Below are 22564 nucleotides of genomic sequence, written 5' to 3' on the forward strand. Positions count from 1 at the left end.
AAGACATCTAGAAAATATTACACAACCATACATTTTCTGTTAATAGGGATAAGCCAACTTTTCTGTGTAGATACTGGGTGATGGAGTACGTACAGACAGTATAGTGCATTACTGAACATATTCCCTTTAATTCTGAAGTGAAGCGGGTCCAGTAGTGCTGAACCCAGTTTACACGAAGAGGAAACCCCATGTGTTTGCTCACTTTGGTTGCTAAGCATCTGTCGTTATCTTTAACACGGTCATGTGACCAAAGTAGCCATTTCTCAATCGCTAGGTTTCTTTACTGTGCATGTTTTTGTAGAAAAGCCTGACTTGGATGATTTTTCTTAACAGCAGGAATTTTGATTTTTATTTTTCTACTAAATTTCCAATGCATATCACCCTCGCCTCTACAGAAATTTAAATGATGGATCTTATTCTTGTACCCAGTGTTGTGAAATATAGAACTGTTTCATGTTGATAGCATGCGGTCAATATGAACACAAAATACATACATAGATATTCATTTATTTGTAACAAATGGCTCATCTCTAACAAGGTTTATATTTTAGCATGTGAATGACTGTTTTGTTCATTTCAAATGATTATAGAGAAAGACCTAAGTGACAATGAAAGTTTTTTTTCTTCCCAAATGCAAAGTAGCAATAAAACTCTATACCGAAGCTTTTTGGTCTAGTTTGCCAGATGTTTCATCAATTTCCCTAACATCCCATTTTTTTCTTTTGTATTGCAAAGCACTCATTTTGATTGGCTATTCACTGGGATGACTGAAGAAGGTTCCATTTGAAGTTGTCCATATTTGTGCAAGAAATGTTACATATTCCATATAGACTGAATACAGTACAAAATCCAACCGATGACTAGAGAAGGGGTGGAGCTTCTTAGTTACCTGAACATTGTACATCTACCACCTGTTTTTAGGTCAGCAAAAACACGGCGCTGTATGTTGAATCTTACTGTGACACGTGGCGACACTGAAGAAAAAGAAATGACAATGTAAAGCTCATAGTAATCCATCAAAAACACAATAAAAACAATCAAAAATGTGTACCATTATATGTTGACGTGCGTTCATGTAACATTATGTTTACTCTTAAACAGTTCCGCATCGTCATCCCCGAAAAGCATCGTCTCGATCGTCCTTCTGCCTCTTCATCTCCCGCATGACCCGGAAAGCCCGGACGGCCAAAACGGCGCCGAAGAAAAACACAAAAACTCCTAGCACGCCGAAGAGACCCGCTGCGATGTCCGCCCCGTGGAACTGACACTCGAAGCCCTTGTGACCTTTGCTTTTATACATGCGCTCCCTCTCCTGGCATACGGGGTTGTTGTAGTTCTCCTGCAGCTTGATGAAGAAGAATGCCAGCGCGGCGATGTAGCCCAGCCCCACCAACACGTCCACCAGAGCTTCTCCCAGTAGCAAAGGCGGATAGCGGTAAGGCGCTCGGAAAACACCCAGCGCCAGCGTGACCAGGGCGTACGTCATGACGATCCCGGCGCACGCCATGGCGAAAGCGTACGCGGGCCTCGAGAGCTCGTTGAACAGCCGGTCCAACTCCTTCACGCGGTCCGCTTCGGCGCCGTGGAAGGCGCCGGCACCCCCGAAGTGATAATGGTAGATTCCACCCAGACTGGCCAAGTCGCGGTAGCCGCCGTTGTTGCTGTGAGGCACGGCGGCGCAGATGATAATCAGAAGGTTGACGAACACTTTCATCAGCTGGCAGAGTCCTGGAACGCAAACAGAAAATGAGCCATGTTCACATTAGGGTTTTCCCGATCACATTATATTTGCACCTGAGTCGCCTGATTTTGATTATCAGCCGATACCGGGTATCGATTCAATAGCTTGGCTATATCGTAAACATGCATGATGCTAACCATCAGCTTCCCACAAAAGTTGGCATAACGTTTGTCTACTGGCAGTGTTTTGCAGTATACCGTAGAACAAAACACCCATTTTTTAAAACATTTTTTTGGACAATATCCTTGTATATCTTGATTGTTGTATTTGTTCACATCTTTAAAGCTCGGTTCTTCTAAAAATGATTCGATCGAGGCCGATTTCCAATCCTTAATTCAAACTGATTAAATAGTTGCAAACCTCCAATCTTACCTCGACTAGTGAGAACATAACGAAGATTGTAAAGAGCTTCTCTGGGTTGTCGTTGATGATTCTCATCCTCCGAATAATACACGGAAGACTGGCCATATCTGAGAAGAAAACACAAACACTAAGTAAACCGTAAACAGATTGGAAATGTGTCCGTTTCCATAGGATGATGTAAATCCCTAAAAGACTAGTGGTATTCAAATTCTGATTTACATTTTGATCGTTGAATTAGTATTTTGAATCTGGAAATGACATAAGGAAGTATGAAAGGAACTTGTCTGTCTTCAATTCTACGTGGTTGCTTACGTTGGAGAGGCTACTTGATGGCGCTGGTCTCTTGCGACATCCTGTCTGGGCCTTTTGTCACGAGTTGGGCCTCTCTCCTCGTCAGTCTTCCTGGTCTTTTCTCTGCCATCTCTGCTGTGACGCTTCTCGAAACGCTCCCTGTCATATCGGGAATCCTCGTCCCGGCTCTTGTAGTCTGTGTACGCGCCACTTCTCTCTGGCATCTTCAATTGAGGGAGCACATTTTAATTTAATCATTGGCTCTCTTGAGAAAATAACTATTGGTAATGGCAATAGTGGTCTTGGATTTCTTCCCAGAGGACTTTAAGAAAATGGGACATCTTAATATAAGACACTAAAAATCCTCTTGGAAAATAAATATATGTGATTTAATTTCATGGCTCAGATTTCCCTAGCAAATGAACTTTTTATGAGAGAACCAAAGAAAATATTGTTTTGGACAGAACATCGCCCCACCCACTCCTACATAATTACATTAATGGTCTATAATCTAGGAGAGTAGAGCATAATAGTAATATATTAGTACATTCTAATGGCTGTAGTAATTAATTTCTAATAGCTCTGTTGAGCTAGAGGTTTTCATTGAAGGCGTAGAGTGGTGTGGCATTTTTTATTCATCATTAGTATGGTGATTAGTGAAAATACTCAATTTTTAAGTCATAGTTGTTCTACTATTACTATACATGGACTTTAAAACGACTATGGAGAATATGTAGATTTATTTTAATCAGCAAGGTAATGTAGCTCACATCATTATGAATACAAATTAAGGCAATACAACAAAACTCAAAGTACTTCAATCGAGCAAGTATTTTGGCCACGTTGAGGATTTTCCATGCACCTTATCTAGCCAGTTTAGGCTTCCCCTAAGTAAAGTAAAGCTCATTGTAAACGTTTCCTACCTTTGTTTGTGTACACAGTAAGTTTTAGGCGGTGTCCTTTTTCGCTTGTATACTAAACAAAAAACAAGACTCCTGGATCAGGTCTACTTCCGGATTGGACGGCTCACCTGTTGTGTGCCACGCCCACTGGCCTTAAGACCAATTATATTTGTAAACAACAACACAGAATTTATTTACTCTGATGTGTAATCGTGAAAAAAACATAAATAAATAAAAATCCAGTACACAGCCAAACGGCATGTTAGCAATCAAAAAATGTAAGTATCATAAATTACCCATGTATGCATGTATATGCTGTCAATTTCATTTTTGTTTAAACATTATTTTCTCAATTTTCATAATAATTTCCACAATTTTCATGCTAACATACCATGAGCAACTATGTAGTATATCTCAATACAATTTACTAGCCTCGGTGTTTTCCTGCACTTCAGCGGTTGTGCGATTTTATTGTGAAAGGCCAAAGCTCCAGCGGATGTATGCACCGTCGTCCATTGCGCTCTCGCTGCCTGGCGGAACCTCCCCTCGCCGCTTGAGCAAGCGAAGAAGACGCTGGATAGAAATGGCGCTGACGCCGAGTCAAACTGCACGAGGTCGCTAAACGGCTTTTCCATGGATCGGAGACATCTGACTGCCGCGAGAATGACATCGGCGTCGAAGTAGAACCCCCGTCGAAGCGGCCACCGCTGAGCTAGAACGCCTCCCTGGGAGACTTTCCTTCTTGTCCGACGAGGAGAGCAAATCTCACCGGGAGCATGGCTTCTTACGGCAACCAGGTAGTTAGCTAGCTAGCCTGCTAATATTAGCAACCCGTGGTAACTTGCTGGAACGTTCCTTTCAGATCTCACGACCGCGTGACCGTCAGATCAACTTTGATTTGCCATAGAAACGCGTTATAACCACACGCGAAGGGGGTGTTCTTCCACCGGGCCTCCCTTGTCATTGAAAGCGTGGCTGTGGGAAAAGTGCTTGCTAATGCTTCCTCTACCAGGCCCCGCGTTCCTCCCGTTGAAAACAGTTCAACGGATTTCTCAGCGCCCCGGGCGGAAGACTTGCAAAGCTGGCTATACACACGCTCGGGGTGGCGAGGGGACGGAAATACGGGATGTTTATTCCGAAAAGTCGCGTGACAGGGGGAAAAAGTGCTGCGTGTTTGCATGGCCCACCTGCTCTGGCTAGGGGCCTCCTTCCCCGACTGCATGTCATCGAGCACTCACTCCATTGAAAGCACGTTTTTGTTGACAAGACTGCCATTATAAGACCCTATTCGCCAGGTAGAAGTTTGTCAATTCACCGTTTGCACAGCAGCCAAGCCCATATTGACATCTATTTTACATCATTTTGACCATTTGACCCACAACCCTTTTTATAAGCCGACTCCCAATCTACTTTCACCAAGCGATGATTTCACTCAAACTTTACTTTACAATAGAAAATAAGTACGTTTTACGCAATCCAGCCCATTTCCCCCCCAAACGGGCAAAATGTTTGAGAATCGTGTTAAATAGTGACTCGTATGCTAATGTATGGATTTTATCAGATCACTTCCATCGAAAGCAGCTAAAACTAGTTAGAAAACTTGCAGAAGTAAACCATCAATGTTTTTTTCTGAAAGAAAAAAATGAAAAATGTAAATATGACAAGAAATAATATAATAATAATAATAATCGGACATAGGCCATGTCGTCATTACCACAACACAAAAAGCCTACTTGTCATCACACGCAGAAATGTATTTTGTATGCCGTTTATTATCAATTCTCAGTCTTACAAAAAGCCACGGTCTTAAAATGCATTTGGAATGAAGTATAAGGTGCCCAAATTAACCACAGCCGTTAACTAAACTGACTAACTTGGAGTGTCCTACCCAAGATAAACAACAAAATCAAAGCAATATCAGGGTGAGACTTCACCTTAGCCTGGTGTAAAAAGACAATGCCATTTTGAGCGATGATATTGAGCTGGAGCAGGATAGTTCAAATCTCATCCATAAAATGACACTATTGTGCTTTCAAGTTTAACATCAGACATAGTTGAAATGCAATTACAATATGTATAGTGTTTTATACTTTCTTTCCATTTCAGCCCAGTGGGCGGCTGAGAGAAGCCTGGCGACCCACCAGGCTTATCAAGAACTGGGAAAAACACTGCATATTCGTACATCCTCTGTTTCTTTTAAAAAGAGTAAACCTTTACTAATAACATTGTTTGACATATTTTCCCGGATTGGACACTCTTGGACCCACCCCTATTGAAAAACATAAATGATAATCATGCTTCAATAATTCTGATTGAGTTAATTAACAAATTGCTTGATAAACGCATTTTACGGTCGACTTCCCTGCAGCTTTTGCACAGGCGGAGAGATTTAACACCCATTCAGAATCCTGCTTCAATTTGCCATAGTTGACCTTGCCATGGTTTATACATACATTGATGTTCAGTTTTTCCCTTTTTTTAATTTAATGTAAGCTACTGCACAGGCTGTCATAGCTGTACGAGCTAAGGGGAGAGGCCATTTGGTAATCTGAACTTTATCCGGGTGACTCTAGGTGATGGTTAACCTGAAACAAGGTCCACTTAGAGCGTGCATTCAAACTCGCGCAATGTTCCTGATTGCGAGAGAGTTTACAAACTTGCATTGCCTGGGTTCATGTGTGTGCTTGTTTCCTTTGGGTAAAATTGAGGAAGTTGAATGGCAAGGTTGTTAACTCCCCCAACTAATCTTTTGGGTTTAAAAAAAAAACTGAAAATATAGCATGAATGTTTCTTCAAGTCTAACACATTATGACCCAAGCAAGCACAAAGGTGAATCTCGCTTGAGACCGTTTTTGATGAGTCACCAATAATGTAGTATTCTTAGTTATCACCGCTATGGTAAATGATAAGTTCAAGCTCATCAAATGAGATTTGCATGATCTCTTGTCTCATGCACTCAACTTTGGATCAGTTGGTAGTCTTGTTCCTTGATTAATAAAGGATATATATATATATATATATATATATATATATATATATAATCTGGATTCCTGTGTAATTGCGGCACCCCGAATATAGACATTGTAGTACCGCAGCAGTACAAATGTTGGATTTCAAGTAACCACACAGGTATTGGTGCATTCCTCATGTTTTATCCTCCCCACAAACACGTTGTGTTCGTCAAGCTTCAGCTTGAAATGGCGAAGAATCGGAATGTTTTCATACCTTCCGATACCTGTGCTTGTTAAGGTGACCCTCTTCTGGGTAGGTGTGTGTAGTCCTATCTTAAGTGGTAAAATGATGCAGATGGCTAATTTGCTGTAATCCTCAGTGGAAAGCGGCAGCAGAGGCAGCTTAGCGAGGTACGCGTGGCATGCCTACAGAGGAAAGCAGAGCACCATTCACCCCGTTGTCAACGTATCAGCCGCCGAAGCCGTCGGATTACGGCCGGCTATTCGGCGTTTGGCCGGAGTGCGATTTCAGCAATGGGGGCTCGTTTGCAAAGAATTCTATATGCTTGACTTGCACTTTCTTTTTCTGCGCGTCCCACTGTTCACGCGCTGCTGTTTGTTTTACCATGATGGCGAACCAGCAGCATGGCTGGTGAGCTGGTTTCACCTTTGCGCTTGGATGGCGCGCACTTCAAAATAAAGGCATTAGTCGCAGTGAAGCGTAACTCCTTCCTCCTGACTGTGTATGTATTTCACATTTTTGGCAGGTCTATGTAATGTCATTACCATTTTTTTTTTAATTTCATGCCATATCGTTGTGATATAAAATGGCTCATCAAGATATTTTTCCTAATTGTCCAGCACTACTTTCAAGGGAGGTCTAATGAACTAGCATAGCATGTGCCGAACCTGTTTAAACTGGGATAATCTTGATTCAGTCTTCGGGTCACATCATTAAACCAGTTAAGGAAGGTTAGTCTTGGGTTGCAATTGAAGTCCAAATTGTCGTATCAAAAACTAACCACACACCCTCAACTGCTCCCCGTTGAAAGACATTTTCATTCAAAAGCCGAGTTCAAATCACAATTAGATACTGTTGGTACTACTGAGCAAGAAAACTTTGTGGAATCCTAGTGTCTAATGGTCACGGTTTATGTTTAACCCAACTTGACTCGTCACTTCCAGGGTTTAGCTTTGCTGGGTGCTAGCGCATCTAAGATATAAATATATGTTTTTTAAATTATTCTCGTAATTTGAGTAAACCTTGTCCTCTCATGCTTATTCATTTGAACTCATTGTCTTTTTTCTATTGTCTCCACAGTACATCTTCGGGGAATTCAGCCCTGATGAGATCAATCAGTTCTTTGTGACTCCACGATGTTACGTCGAGGTAAACGGCGACACTATATTTCCGAAATTTTCTTGAAACTGTTGTGCCCTTTTGTTTGATGTACACTGATGTTGAAGAAGCTTAACGAATGACCTGTCTCCTGGTTGCAGTGTTCGAACATCTAAAATACGTTTCATAGCTCACCATTAAACGAAAAGTTGTTACAGTCTTCTTTTTTTTTCCCCTCCTCTCCACAGCTTCCACCTTTCAATGACAAAGCGCCGTGTGTCAGTCATTCCTCTGGTATGCACATTTAACTCATTCTTTTTTATACATAAGACATACACTATTGAATGTCAGGGTTTTCCCCTGAAAACTTTGCAAAGCCCGGTGGTAGAGAAGATGCCCGGAAGGCCACCATGTTTTGTGGGGAAAAAACTTAAAGTTGTGACTTCTGTGTTTATTCTAATCAATTGATTAACTATTGAACATCAAGTTTGCCAAAACGTCAGTCTACATAGTTTGTACAAACTGAGCAATGGCAGAGGTATGCTCACAGATCGACCATAATATTTTGCCCTTGCACTTTCCACCGTATGTGGATTGTAGATGTTTACTTTCTTTTATTGGACTGTTTTTGCCTGGGGGGTACCAGCAACCTGCTGGCCCACCAGGCTAATCAAGTGCTGGTGGAAACCCTGACGGAATAGCCAAGCTAAATTGGACCCCAAATGTCATTCATGAGAAGGCAACTATATACACAATCCAAATTGTTCTTGTGTTCACTAAGAAATGGATTAAAAGCTAGCTTCATTTTATTTATGTCGAGAACTATCTCTTAAAGACGTTATCACACAACATCAAAGCGGGCTTTAAAATTGCATTACTATTTATATCCCTGGCTCACTCCTGTGTCACCCTCCAGGGAGAGGGGTATATTTTTAGCATGCGTCTGAACAAAAATGCATTTTCAAATGAAATATTTTGAAGCCTTTATTGAAGAAAGCCACCCATGACTATTTTTTCCAACTCTTTCACTGCCATTGATGGCATTAACGTTCAATTCATTTGAACTGTGCGCCAATTCAAATGGATTGGATGGATGTCCATCGCCGTCAATGGCACTGTAATAGGATCGTTTATTGCTAGGTTTGCTTAACCTGATTTGTATTGACCATTCAGGAGGTTACTACACTCCCGCCGTACCATATAAAATGGAGTCAGTGGGACTGCAGGGTTGCGGTGAGTGGAGGAGCCCAACGCCGTGGCTCGACTCGCTGTTGTGCGTTTTGCTGTCAAACTTTTTTTTTTTTTTTTTAAATCCAGCCTTCATAACTGGTGGCTTCCTGAAACTCGTGCCTGTATTTTTCTTGCCTGTTGGTCAAATCTTTAGAGCTTTGCATGCTCAAGATCTTGTGTATCTTATCTTCTCTTGCATAATAATGCATTTCACATCTGTAAGACTCCAAGGTGATTTTCCGTCTATTTGCGGGGAATTGGATCTAACAAATTGACTTGAGCAGGTTTTTTGGGGTTAGGGGTTTAACACATTTTTGGGGATTCTACTGCTAAAGGCGTGTGATTTCAGTCCTACTAACAGAGAGGGGCTTTTCTTATCTGTGCAGAGCAGGTAAACTGCACTTTTCACACCCCGCTGACCATTTGCGGACACTGCTTTGTAATTTGGCGTTACCAGTTTGCCTAGCCATTACAATTAAGCCATTTTCTAATTTGCACGCACTAATATTTCCTGTTTGTTCACGTTTTTTACTTTGTGCTTCACTTTCACACTTTGTACCCATGCACTACACTCTTAACTACAGAAATGCACTTGGCATTACATGACTTAAAAATATCTTTAGCAAATTGTGGGTTAAAAAACTACAAAGCATCCGTCCTACATTTTTTAATTAAGAAAAACAAAAGGATAAAAACTTATTAATCTGATATTTCTATAAAAGCAGATAAGTGTCTTTACAGAGCTGCTAAATACTAAGAAAATTCTCTTTACCCATCGAAAAATGATTTTTGACGTTTGGCACCTCTGGTCTTTATAACCAATCAAAAGTATTTGTCAACATTTGGAAAACTTTGACCTAAAATAAAATTGATTTATCGACTACACAAACTAAGCCTTTGTGTCAGCCCTACTACACACGTTAAACTTAACACTCTAGAATCGGAAATAGCACTTCTATTTCGTCAACATCTCAATGCACTTGAATAATTATCACTTCATTTCAAACGTAAAGTACTGTATCTAATTGATTAACACCAATACAGAATACATTTGGCAAACTGGATTAGACGTCTATCGTCGCCAATGAGGAAAACAAAGTATTGTACCTCTTTAAATTGAATCTCTTGAAATTTGTGCTCATGTCCGTATGTTGTCATTTGCAGGAGATGAATACCAGCGCATCAAGTTTGGTGTCGATGAGCTCATGGACTCCAAGACCGTGGACGGCGTGAACGACACTTTGTACAAAGTGTCGAGCACCCTCAATCCGCAGGCTCCAGAGTTCATCCTGGGCTGCCAGCCGGCCCAGAAACCCCAACAGACGATTCCGGCGGACGGCGCTCCAGACACGAGCCACTTCAACTCTGAGGAAGGCCCCGACGCAGAGGCCTCTGCTCTGGATAATCACCAGGCGGGCCAGGACCTGGACGGACTGCCCAGCGGCCAGCGGGAGAGGAAGAAAAAGAAAAAGCGGCCGCCCGGGTACTACGAATACCTGGATCCTTCAACCGGTGGCAACGCCGCAGAAGGCACGCTGGTGAACGGACACGCGCTTGGCGTCTCGCTGAACAATGCTGGAGACGCGGATTGTAAGACGTTATCGGGAATTTCTTCTCCCGGCATCACCTCGGCCGCGACGGTCGCACCCGCCGTTGAGCGGAGGACTTGCGAAAGTCCCGACGACTCTTCGTCGGAATTAAAAAGCGGAGCGGCGTCTTTTTCAGATGGGACCAATGTAACTTCGCCATCTTCATCCTCATGCCAAAGCAGAGGCGTGACGGATGGACCGAGGACTGCAGACGAGCAGGTAGATCATTTGGCTTTGCGGAGCCCTCAACTTTCAGATAGTCCTCAGAGCCCCCGCTCAAAGTCACCGCGTCCCGCTTCCGCTGCTCCGATTACTGAACCCGTCGATTTGGAGGCGGGGGACAGAAACGGCTTGGCCGAGTCCCACGCTTCCGTCGGTGCGGACGGACACAAAGACGATGGCGAGAAAGACCATTTGCAGGTCTCTGCGCAAACGCCAGAAGAGTCGTCGCACTCGCCTGCGGTTGCGGCCCCGCCCGCAGCCATCCCCCCAAAATCTTGGGCCAGCCTCTTCCACAACTCTAAGCCACTTCCAGGCAGTCCTCCAGCCTTCGTGGAGATAAAGAATGCCGTGGAAGTTGCAACATCTCCGCTCGTGACACCAGAGACGCCAGAGGAGAATGTTGTCGAGGTCAAGGAAGGCCCAGTCCACGTGTCGGAGGACCCTATGGCACCTAAGCTTGCAGGTATACAATGAAGTTGCTTCATGATGTCGCTACGCAAAAGTGGGCACTGCATCCACTGCACTCTTAATAGGACTGCTACTGTATCCTAGATATCCAACAAAAACTGCTGCACTGTTGTACCTGTTGCTTTGAAAGTCTGACTTACGATGCCATTTTGCGTCTGTGTCATGGCTATTGTTATTGTTCTTTTTCTTTTGCCAAGTGTTAAGAACTTACAAATTGCCTGATACTCTCCAGCCACAGTCGTTGGGTATACCACCATGTGTCTTGGAGATGGACTTAATGACTAATAGGATAGGAACAGGGCAGTATAGGTAAGACAAACCTATGCCAGTCCAGAGTAAGTGCAAATAACGTTAAACATGTGAAGTAGTCTCAAAACACTGTTGAGCATTAGGGAATTGACATCCTACTTTACTGGTTGCCAGCCAATCGTGAATTTGTGCTACTATTTCTCAGAAATGCTGTGCGTATGTTTGTTGCACTCCCACAAGTTTTGTAGATGGTCACAAGTATGCAATCATCTGTTTTAGTATTTACATGATGGTCTGGATATGAAATTTAGTGATTTCCGAGACACTGTTCTGGGACTGTGCGAAATTGTGATAAGATTAGGACGTGATACTTTTTGTTGGTCATCATCTCTTCAATTTGCTTGTTAAATCTCCCTTTGGGAACAGTAATGTTTGTTCACCACTTGGTGGCAGTGTTAATTCTTTTATAAGCCGTTTGCAGGAGCAGGGCCTAAATGGCATGGTGATCTATTTTGTGTGATGCGTTTGTCTTTGCATCATTTTTCAACTGAATATTTTAAGCTACCTAAATGTATACAGTGGTAGGCGCCTAGGTTCTCATATTTGGTGCACTAAATGTGTCTGAAAGGAAAATTGCAAAACAATCTGAGGTCTTTGGAATATGGTGTATACACTTGATGTGCTGGTTGGTTACATTTCAGGTCAGGGGTTTACTTTCAGTGTGTCTAATGAATTTTTGTTTAATGTTAGAGAAGATAAGAGACAACACCTGGCTGACAGCAACTATGTTCGCCTCCAAATGGTTATGCCTGTTTTGTTTTTAGGTTCCTTTGGAGTGTTTTCACTCGGAGGCTCACAGAGTGCATTAATTTGACTGATATTGAAGAACTTATGTCGTTACCACAAGAGTAAACGCCGGTCTGCCTTTGTTTTTGCTTTGGCCAGCTGCGACTGCTGCTAAAATAGATTGGCTGTCTGTCCCTGGCAATGACAGTGAATGAGATAAAAGTGGTCCAGTTCTGAAACATTTTTGAGATGGAGCCTTTGGTTGTCTAATATGAGCGCCAACCTGACCACGTTACCATGGGAGCTGTGTCTAATGGCAGTCTCCCTTCCTAGGCGTGGTAGATCATTACCTTGATCCAGTTCACGTCTCGTGTTGTTGTGACAAGAGACTCGGCTGGAAAAAGGAACACGTGTCGCTCTCACCCGTTTGTTTACATGATGTTGATATATGTCAAAAGAGGCTACCTATTTAAGATTGTTGTCTGTTTGAATCCCCAGAACTTATTGAGAATGTGAAGTTGATACATAAACCAGTGTCTTTGCAGCCGAGAGGACTCGTCAACAAAGGGAACTGGTGCTACATCAACGCTGTATCCTTTACCTCTTGTTGTTCTGACCACGTAAGGCTTAAGTGTGACTTGGGATGTATGAGTTTGTCGTCTTCATAATGTCTCGACTGTGGTGATGTGCTTTGAGCTTTTTTTTTCAAATAAGAAAATGTCCTTGGCTGAAAGGCTGGGAAACAGTGACTCATGAATCATCAACGATCTTTTCACCCCGCCAGTTTTTCTTTCCTAACTCAAAGGCTTCAGACTCTTCAAGCTCTGATAGCTTGTCCTCCAATGTATCACCTGATGAAGTCCATTCCTGTGCTCAGTGAAACACGGAGGTCGTGCTCCTCCACACCAATGATCGACAACTTGTGAGTCATGTCGTCACTCGACTCTTGCACGGAGTGTTTTTATGACTTGTCCTCTTTTGTGTCTCGACCATCTAGTGTAAAGTTGGTGAATGAGTTCACAAACATGCCGGTGCCAGCCAAACCGAAACCAGGTGATTGGCTGATCCTAAAGATGGTTTGACTTGATTTCCACTTTTTGCCTCACTGACCCAAAGTGATGTCCACAGCTGTCGGTGACAAGCTGGTGAAAGACATTCGACCGGGCATTCCGTTTGAACCGACGTACATTTACAGACTCCTCACGCTCATCAAGTCCAGTCTCTCGGAAAAGGTATGCCCCCGGAAAAATAAATCTTTATTTTACAGATGTTTTTAAAATTGTTTTGAAAAGGCATTGACTCACGAGACAGATCTTAAATTCACTGATAATAAATTGCACTACTTGTTTTGCATTTTGTTGAAACCTGTCAGAGCTCAGTGCCAACTTTCTTTTTGTCAAGGTGTAACTTTTTTTCTGTGGGTGGTTTTGTAACAGAACATTGAGACTCGGTGTTATTAGTTTTACGAAATGCACATTTTTAATGAGTTAGAATTTTTCAAGGCGAGGAAATATTGCAATCAAAAGTGCTAAATCATTACTTGAGATTCTTTTGCGATGAGAAAACCTAAAATATTTTAATGAGGGTCTGAGTATGTGCACAGACTTTGATTTGATTTCTTACGGCACGCATTCTTGTCTTTTAATGGCTGCTGTTGTTGTTTTGCCAGGGTCGACAGGAAGACGCAGAGGAATATCTTGGTTTCACTCTAAATGGGCTGCACGAGGAGATGCTGGCTTTGAAAAAACTCATCTCTCCTCAGGAAGAGAGTAAGCACTATTTGGAAAAACAGGCGAGCCGAATGACCTCTTTGGCCGCCATTGATGCCAATAGGCGTTCAATCCATTTTGCTAGCCAGCCCCCCTCAATTGAATGGATTGGACGTCGATTGCTGCTAATGGCTGTCAAAAAGTTACTTTGGAAGGTGACTAGTGTTTTCCCACAGAAAGCCCAACATCCAACGGCCCAGAGTCCCCACCGGGCTTGGAGGAAAATGACGCCGACAAGGGTGAAGAGGGGAGCGAGGACGAATGGGAGCAAGTCGGTCCCCGCAACAAGACCTCCATCACCCGCCAAGCCGACTTTGTCCGCACACCCATCACAGACATATTCGGAGGACACATTAGGTACGCTGAACCAACCAAAACCAAAAGCAAAAATAGCTCTAGTGAGCGACTCTGTGAGCATGCGGCGTCCACCCACAGACACACTTAACTTCTGGCCCGGATTTAAAGGCAAAAACCCGAGCGGGTGAAGCAAGTCTTAATGACATGTTTTAAGAGTGTCTGGTCTGGCAGCGCCCGCAATATTTTCACAACATTGTTTGGGAGCAGAGAAATAGAACATGCGAGGGTTGTTCTGTCATTTACTCATTATGCTTATTTTTGGCCTGAGTAAATGTTCATGTATTTTAAGGAATATATATTTATATATTTGTACCTGTCCTACTCAGCTTCTTGGTAAATCTCACTGCTTTTAAAGGCTAACGCAATTTTAATATGCCACATGGCTGTGAATCCCCTCAGTTAGTTAGTCATGCGGGGAACGCTAATCATTTGCTGCCCAGTGATCATGTGATTGTAACCAGAAGCATGGTGTTTCAGGTCTGTGGTGTACCAGCAGAACTCTAAGGAGTCGGCCACGCTGCAGCCCTTCTTCACGCTGCAGCTGGACATCCAGTCAGAGAAGGTCCGCACGGTCCAGGAGGCCCTGGAAACGCTCGTGGCACGAGAGTCTGTCCAGGGTTACACTTCTAAAAGCAAGCAGGAGGTATGCAAGTAACGCTACATTCTGGGAGACATCGTCTGTTTACCACTGGTGCTGTTCTTGGCACGTAGGGCAAGTTTTAGTTGGCCCCTTGGTTAGCGAAGCAAGAATGCAACATCCTTTTCAACTGGCGCCTTATTAAATTGTCCCTGCAGTTGTTCTGGGGCACATGGCCTAAAGGGGGGGACGCTTGTGAAGGTTGTCATGTTTGGGTTGACTTCAACCTGTTGCAGAGACACAATGTTGTGTTCGGTGCCTCCAAAATCACACATTGATTTACAAGTTGGCAAGATCAAAATGTTCTCTTCTATCCTCTCGTGTGCCGCCTCTTCTGTCATTTGCATGTTTTATTGAGTTCCATCTAAATCCTCTATTTATGAAACGGTGTCACCCCCACAATTAGGAGAGTAAAGTACTTTTTGTCTCTGGTGTTAGATTGAGGTCAGCCGGAGGGTGACTCTGGAGGAGCTGCCCCCTGTCCTGGTTCTCCATCTCAAGAGATTTGTCTTTGAGAAGACCGGAGGTTGTCAGAAACTCAACAAGATCATCGAGTACCCCGTCGACTTGGAAATAAGCAAAGGTACGGGTGTTTTAAGAGAAAACTGTCCTCATAAAAGCTTTTTATTGAGAGAATTTTATTTGCAAGGCACTTCAATTTGTATCTGCTTGCACAAATCCCTGTCGTAAATCTCTCCTGTGTCACATGATAACAAGGAAGGCTCTAATGTATAGTTTTTTTTTTTCAACACTATTGCCCACTCATTATTTACCTTTTTGGATGCCTTTTACAGCACGGGACATCCAATCCATTTTGATTTGACCGTGATCATTCATGGACAGTCTTTATTGTTGTGGATGGCCGACAAGTTTTTATACTATTACTACTGCTACTCTACCCTGATGGGAAAAAAAAAAAGTATTTTGTGTAACTACCAAATTTCATTGTGAGTTGTCCCTGAATGACAGGGTAGTAGCAATTTTAATTTGGTTGTTAATTAATTAGTCATGAGACAAAAGATGAAAAATCCAGCTCTGTGTATCAATCTGTTTACATGCACAGTTCATTCTGATCTGTACACAAATAACTGCACAATAGACGAATTTTCATTATTGTATTTCTCTTTATATTTTAGATTATTTTTTCTTAACATATTACGAAATGCATTCATTTAAAAAAAAGAAAAATTAAATGACAGTAATAGACAGTAGAGCAATCTGAGAGAACATACCCACACCACAGGGTTTAAATGCTAATTTCCAAGAAGTGACATTTAAGACAGCGAGAGAACAGGATGTGACTCAACCTAGCTATAAACTAAGCCTTTTATGTGATTTCCCCCCCAGACCTTCTGTCTTCCGGAGTGAAGAGCAAAGTTGTGAAAGGCCAAAGAACGTACAGGCTCTTTGCAGGTAAGATCAGTGGCTTGGGGAAAAATTGGTTTACAAAGTCTGTCAGTCTGGAACGGTGTTTGCGTTTGTCTACGGCAGTGGTTTATCACCACGGGAACAGCGCGACAGGCGGTCACTACACCACGGACGTCTTCCACATCGGTCTTAACGGTTGGCTGCGCATTGACGACCAAGCGGTTAAGGTGATCAACCAGTACCTGGTGGTCAAGCAGATCGCCGAGCGCACCGCTTACCTGCTGTACTACCGCCGCGTCGACCTCTTGTAGGAGCACGCGCCGACGCACAAAATCGCCAACGGAGCCACGAGCATACATACATGCATACACGCACATACACGGCTAACACAGCTCCCCCATCTTACACGTGACACATACACACACACACATGTGGAACATGATGAACAGGAACACTGCCCGACTTTGTTCTCTTGCAAGATTTTCCTCCACTTTCCTCGTGTCCCCGCTTCCTTGAGAGCCAGCTTTTCCAGCACCTCGTCCCAAGAGGAGAGACAAGTTGCATTCACCATAAATTCCTTGCAACGACTCGCTCTTCTCTGCACACCACTGCTGTCATTTTCTGTTCTTCGCAAAACATAAAAGTCAAAAGAACAGGCGGTTGAAGAACTGCAAAACTCTACTGCTGGGGTTTCTTCTCCACTGAGCAGAACCACTCGAAATTTATCAGCGTTGGCCTTTTTCACGAGAAGAGCCGCAGTCAAAAGGCCCCTTTTTCTCCAATGAGCTCATTGGCGGGGCCTAGCACCAGCATCATTATCCTCATTCTCAAGCCCGCTCGTCTCCTCTTCCTCATCTCCGGTTCCTCCACCAGGCACAGGTTGGACCCTCGCACGCAACGCAGCGAGGGGGAACCCGAAGCGAACACTCTCTGGGTCTCGACGTCTTCGAAGAGTATCTATAAACAAAAAGTCTTTAATGCGCTTTAGAATTTACGATAACGAAGCTTTCTGTGCACAAAGTATAAACTGATGATTCTAAGTGTGGCAGGCATATTTGCAACTATTTAGACTAAAATGTCAACAACAACAAAAAATGAAAATACCAAAAAAAAAAACAACCACGTGCTGTCCAGAAGGACTTTGCTTGTTTTTAGATTGATTGCACTGGAGATGGCAACTAATGAAATGATAGATTCCACTGCAAAAGCTGCCCTCGTTTACTTTTGATATTTTCTTCCGGATCCATTGGTCATCTGTGTCGCAGCACTCATCTGACTAAACCCCGCCCCCCACCCCAAAATTCACCACTGGGGATTGCAGGGGGACAGCCTTAGATCCAATCTGTGATCTTTTCCACACCCAAATCGGGCCGGAATGTCCGAAGGGACAACGGCGCGTTGAACGGTGGCGCGAAATAAAAGTGTGGGCGCAACCAGCCCTGAGGTGTGCACACATACAAATGGAGATAGTGTTTGCTTTTGTGGAGGGTTTTGATTTAGTTTTTTTTCCCCTTGCATATTACAATGATTGTGATGATTTTTTTTAATTATTATTTTTGTTGTTTAAGCTACTAAAATGTTAGTTTTCGTTTCGGTCTTCTTTTTTTTTTGGACGTCCCCACGCTCATGCTCATGCTGACTTCCACTTGCGATTGAATTAGATCTTTTCAAAAGGAAAAGCAACAGGCTAAAGCACAACAATGAATAAAGATGTAGTTTTTTTCCCTTATTAGTGTATTTGCTCTCGCTGACATGAACATGTTAAAAAAAATCACATTTTAATTTTTTTTAAATGCACATGAAAAAGCTCAATGAACTAATGGCTGCCGCTGATGTTGATTGGATGAAAAAAAAAAGAACTCTTCTTACTCTAACCACACAGCTTCCTACTGTTCTAATGGCTTTTATGTGATTTATAAGCCTGGTGGGCCGAAAGACCTCAATATTGTAGATGTGTGAGCAAATTAATGTAGTATGCTGATTTGTGAGTTTAAAATTTTAAGTAAAAAAAAATGTTCACCTCATTTTTTTCTGTCAAATGGTTCCATAAATATTAAGGTGAAATGTTATAATTTTGTTGAATGGACAAAGTGTTGACTGTAGCTTCAGCCTCAAATTATTTAGTGCAACCACTTGACAAAAAAACCTCAAAAATACTTCTTTTTTTTATCAGCGTACTCATGCATGCTTCTCATGCCTACGCAACTCTACATTACTACAGATATCTTCTCATTAACCATTTCATCGCCCCCTGAAATAAATTGAAAACAAATGTTCCATATAAAGGAAAAAAAAAATGAAGCTGATGTAAGCACATTTGAGTTCGACATAGCCTGGAGATCTAAATTCACTGTACAGGACCTTTTTAAGTTTTGAACAAGATTTCTCATGAATTTGAAACTTCTTTAACTCAGTGGGTTTTGATGTGGAAATTCCAAGTAAACCAAAGTGCACCCCCTTCTTGTGTTCCAACTACTACGTACATTGTTTTTGGGCTCTGCTTGAGTTGTGCTGCAAGTTTTGTAGTGATTTCTCCTCAAACTGTGACCTGGAGCTTCATTTGCATATTTATTCTCCCGAGAAGAAGAATGTCAGGACGTTTGGACTTTGAAACAGACAAAGTGAGCTTTTCCCAATGTGCGTTGCTGAATTTCTTCACGCCTCTTGTTTGTCTTGGCTACGAGCTCCTAACACTATTGTCTGCTGGGATCACACAACAATCTGTTTTGTCTTTTTAATTTCAGGCGTCCAGCATTCGATTTTGTTTGTTGTTCCAATAAAGGATTGTGCAAAAAAAGCAATTTGCTAATGATGACATGTAGACAGTCATTTTTCTGAGTCAAACAATGCGAGTCGGGTTTGCGATGGCCGCTGTCAACATGTGGCGGGACTCGCTCCTGCGGCGCAGCTCGCCTCTTCTCTATAATAGAAAGCAGACCCGTCGTTGAAAAATCTGCTGTGTCTGCATGTTTTCACCCTGTCCACCCCCTCTTTCCTCACGGTAACTAGGCCTTCCTGCTCCGCGGCAGATTGGCAAAACTAATAAAGAGGGATAGAGAACTTCCAAATCTTAAATCGGAAATTTCCAAACAAAAGATGCCAAGTGAGAAATCCTGCACTCCACAACTTGTAGGCTATTGTCACATTCTGTGATGCCTGTGAAACTAAATCATGTGCTTTGACTTGATGTTTCTCTTATTTCTGTCATTTCTGCCATATTCGGAAATGAATGAATGACTAAAGAAATTCATTTCATTCTTTTCTGAACCGCTTTATCCTCACTTGGGTCGTGGGGGGTGCTAGAGCCTATCTCAGCTGACTTCGGGCCTGAGGTGGGGGAATACCCTGAATCGGTGGCCGGCCAATCGCAGGGCACAAAGCGACATAGCTGAACATAGCTAGGGGCAATTTAGAGTGTCCAATCAGCCTACCATGCATGTTTTTGGAATGTGGGAGGAAACCGGAGTACCCGGAGAAAACCCACACAGACACACATAACATGCAAACTCCACACAGGTGGACTGACCTGGATTTGAACCCAGACCTGTGGGGCCCCGCGCTAACCACTCACTCGCCGGGCCGTCCTAAAGAAATTAAACTTTATTTAAATGTAAAACAGTTAAACATTTCTAAAAATGATTAGGATTTTCCTTTTTCAAAAACACATTGAACTTAAAATCAAACTTTAATGACCTCGTGGGCGACCTAAGCACAACATTGTCCATTTGTGGTAAAAGTGTGGACCCCAATGAGCAAAGGATATTGGTTGAATGCCCACCAAGAAGCTGTAATTCTGCAGTATAGTGCCTGAAAACCAGGTATACTTTACTTGTTATACATTTTGCACCCCTCAAAACATGGCGTCTCCATGTGCCAGTTTTCATAAGAGAGCACTATACTGCAAATGTGCATGAGGGAAGTTTGGGGGTAGATTAGTAACCTTGAGCTTGTGTGCGAAAGACACATTATACACACTGGCATGGGCCTCCACATGCACCCAGCGAGGCCTTTTTAAACTCATGTCAGCGTGCATGTCAGAAGCGTGCTTCCAAATGACAGCGTGCACACTTGTGCCAGTGAAGCTGTCAGTTTGAATTCAAATGCTACATGAATAATTACAGGCCATAGAAGACATTCTATTCTAATATTCAGGCTCGGACCACCGTGGCCTTCGAGTTGGCATCTAATTTGACTCTTCGCGGCCGCAAAAAAGCCTTCCACATTCTCAAATGTAACACAAAGAAGCTTGCAGGGGGGTTCGCCTTTATGAAAGTTGAGAGAGTGGTTTATTATAATGGAGGCCATTCACGCTGAAAGAATGTAGTTTTGCATTTGGAACACCAGCTTGAGGTTGAAAAATGTATACTCGCAAAGCGCTGCTTAAAATGTCCAGAAACAATCAACGGCCTTTTTGTGTTGACGTTAAACTCGCATTGTACATGTATGTGGTTTACGCAAACTAACAATAGTGATGTTTTATTTTTGCAACAATTGTTTTTCTTTTCGGGAAAAAATTGCACGCTTTTACTCGTAATTGCATTCAAACTTAGATTCAACAAACTTTGTGTGTAGACTAGGAAATTCTTCATGTTGTTCAGTGCTGCTCTGCTACCATGTCTTGAATTGCGTCAAGTTGCCACTAGAGGGTACCAGAGTAACGCTATCAATTTGCGTATTTGGCACGGTCACTGCACTACTGGAATTGCAACAAGAAGATGAGAGCAGGTAAGCTTATGTATTCCAAAATCAGTCATAATGAATGCTTTGTTATTCTCAGATGTGTTTCTCATTTCTTCCTTTTTTCAGCTCAGTTAAAGCATCTTTCAGTATTCAAGTGCAAGTTCGGGTAAGATTTTTTTGTTCCAAGGTCAAACCCAGTATGCATTTAATTGCTCTGTTGTCAAAAGTGTTTGGACTACAAATGGTGAATCCCTCCCCCACCCCCGATAAATGTGAGGTCACCCCATTGGCTAGTATAGGGTGTCCAAAATGAAGTCATGCATTTCACCTTTGTGTAGGATAATACATTAAAATACACCATATAACAAATGTTCTAAACTTTAAATCATGTTCTTACTGCACGCTAAGCTAAATCATTAAATAAACTTAAAACAAGCCAAAGTATATGCTCTGTGAATGTATTTTAAGATTGCCGGGATTTTCGCAGTCTTCTATAAGCCTGATGGGCCGCCAGGTTTTCCGTACCCTCCTTGCCAGGCTAAAACATTGCTCGAAGCGAAAGTATAAAAGGGACACATACATATATTAAAATGTATTTTAGTCACGTCTGGTCATTTTGTTAAAGGGGTAATGGTGACATCTTATGTTCGATATGTTGACAAAATTGTTCCAGCCCTCTATCATTGCTCTTAATTGCATTGTATTTTTATTTGTTTATTTTTTCAAACTAAAATTCGATATGTGCCATTTAAATATAGTCAACAAATGGGTAAAATAAGACAATAGTCATCATTTTAAAATCCCAGTCTGCATAAATTGGTTAATTGTGATTTAGTTCCTAAAACATGGTCCCTATATCGCTGGGCTTTCCAAATTTTTCAAGGGAGAACCTGGATTGGCTAAAAATGAACTGTCTGTATGTGTGTGTGTGTGTGTGTGTGTGTATGTGTGTGTGTATATATATATATATATATATATATATATATATATATATATATATATATATATATATATATATATATATATATATATTATATATATGTATATATGTATGTATATATGTATATATGTATGTATATATGTATATATGTATGTATATATGTATATATATGTATGTATATATGTATATATGTATGTATATATGTATATATATGTATGTATATGTTGACTACGCAGTAATGTAAACACTTAAAAAACTGAAACTCCGAAAACCGAGCCTACTTGAAGGAATGCTACAGACTATATTAACGACAATAAATTGCACTACAATAAAGTGGAGTCCAAATCAAGCGCATCAATGACGTCACTTTTGCATCGGTTGCCACGATCCGGGTGACACAAAGGGAAGCCCCGTGTACACTTGCGGTTAGGAAATGAGCCAGTTCCGACATCGCTTACCGCAGCACGTGAAGTCAAATTCAACCTTAAAGCGACCGGCGCAGACGTTTCAATGCCCTTCTGTGGTTTGTTTTGCTAATCAACCTCATGTTCCAGCATGTTCCATACGCCGTCTTCATTTAGTCTCTTCGCCGCTTTCCTCCTCACTACAGTTGGCGTGTGTGCGTCATCTTTAGAGGTTCTCCAACCACCACCTCCAAGCCCCTGTCTAAATAAACCCACTC

At 42.3% G+C, this 22564-nt stretch overlaps 2 protein-coding genes and 1 non-coding gene across 7 annotated transcripts; 2 read left to right on the top strand and 1 right to left on the bottom strand.

The window, feature by feature from the left end:
• Positions 1-809: 809 nt before the first annotated feature.
• marveld3 (MARVEL domain containing 3) lies at positions 810-4398 on the bottom strand. 2 transcript variants are annotated; one of them, XR_013305946.1, is made up of 5 exons: positions 3319-4398; positions 2417-2619; positions 2114-2211; positions 1052-1728; positions 810-974 (listed from the first exon to the last, which is right to left on the bottom strand). XR_013305946.1 is itself a non-coding variant. In XM_077624673.1 (4 exons), exons 2-4 carry the CDS (start codon positions 2617-2619, stop codon positions 1112-1114), a joined length of 918 nt encoding a protein of 305 aa, XP_077480799.1. In that variant the 5' UTR covers positions 3319-4395; the 3' UTR covers positions 810-1111. The 2 variants fall into 2 exon arrangements, 1 of the variants encoding a protein (XP_077480799.1); XM_077624673.1 differs by having other exon boundaries at positions 810-1728; positions 3319-4395.
• On the top strand, positions 3791-19074 carry usp10 (ubiquitin specific peptidase 10). 4 transcript variants are annotated; one of them, XM_077624638.1, is made up of 15 exons: positions 3791-4094; positions 7570-7638; positions 7836-7881; positions 8761-8820; positions 9982-11091; positions 12630-12721; positions 12944-13053; positions 13129-13184; positions 13248-13363; positions 13801-13900; positions 14077-14257; positions 14735-14900; positions 15333-15477; positions 16242-16307; positions 16386-19074. In XM_077624638.1, exons 1-15 carry the CDS (start codon positions 4074-4076, stop codon positions 16571-16573), a joined length of 2526 nt encoding a protein of 841 aa, XP_077480764.1. In that variant the 5' UTR covers positions 3791-4073; the 3' UTR covers positions 16574-19074. The 4 variants fall into 4 exon arrangements, with proteins under 4 accessions (XP_077480764.1, XP_077480775.1, XP_077480782.1 ...); XM_077624649.1 differs by having other exon boundaries at positions 13260-13363; XM_077624656.1 differs by lacking the exon at positions 8761-8820.
• Positions 12417-12539, top strand: LOC144070753 (small nucleolar RNA SNORA24). Its single transcript, XR_013299459.1, has one exon. It is a non-coding gene; the product is annotated as a small nucleolar RNA SNORA24 (small nucleolar RNA).
• Positions 19075-22564: the final 3490 nt, after the last annotated feature.

The sequence above is a fragment of the Stigmatopora argus genome, chromosome 2, assembly GCF_051989625.1.
Source record: "Stigmatopora argus isolate UIUO_Sarg chromosome 2, RoL_Sarg_1.0, whole genome shotgun sequence".
NCBI classification, from domain to species: domain Eukaryota; kingdom Metazoa; phylum Chordata; class Actinopteri; order Syngnathiformes; family Syngnathidae; genus Stigmatopora; species Stigmatopora argus.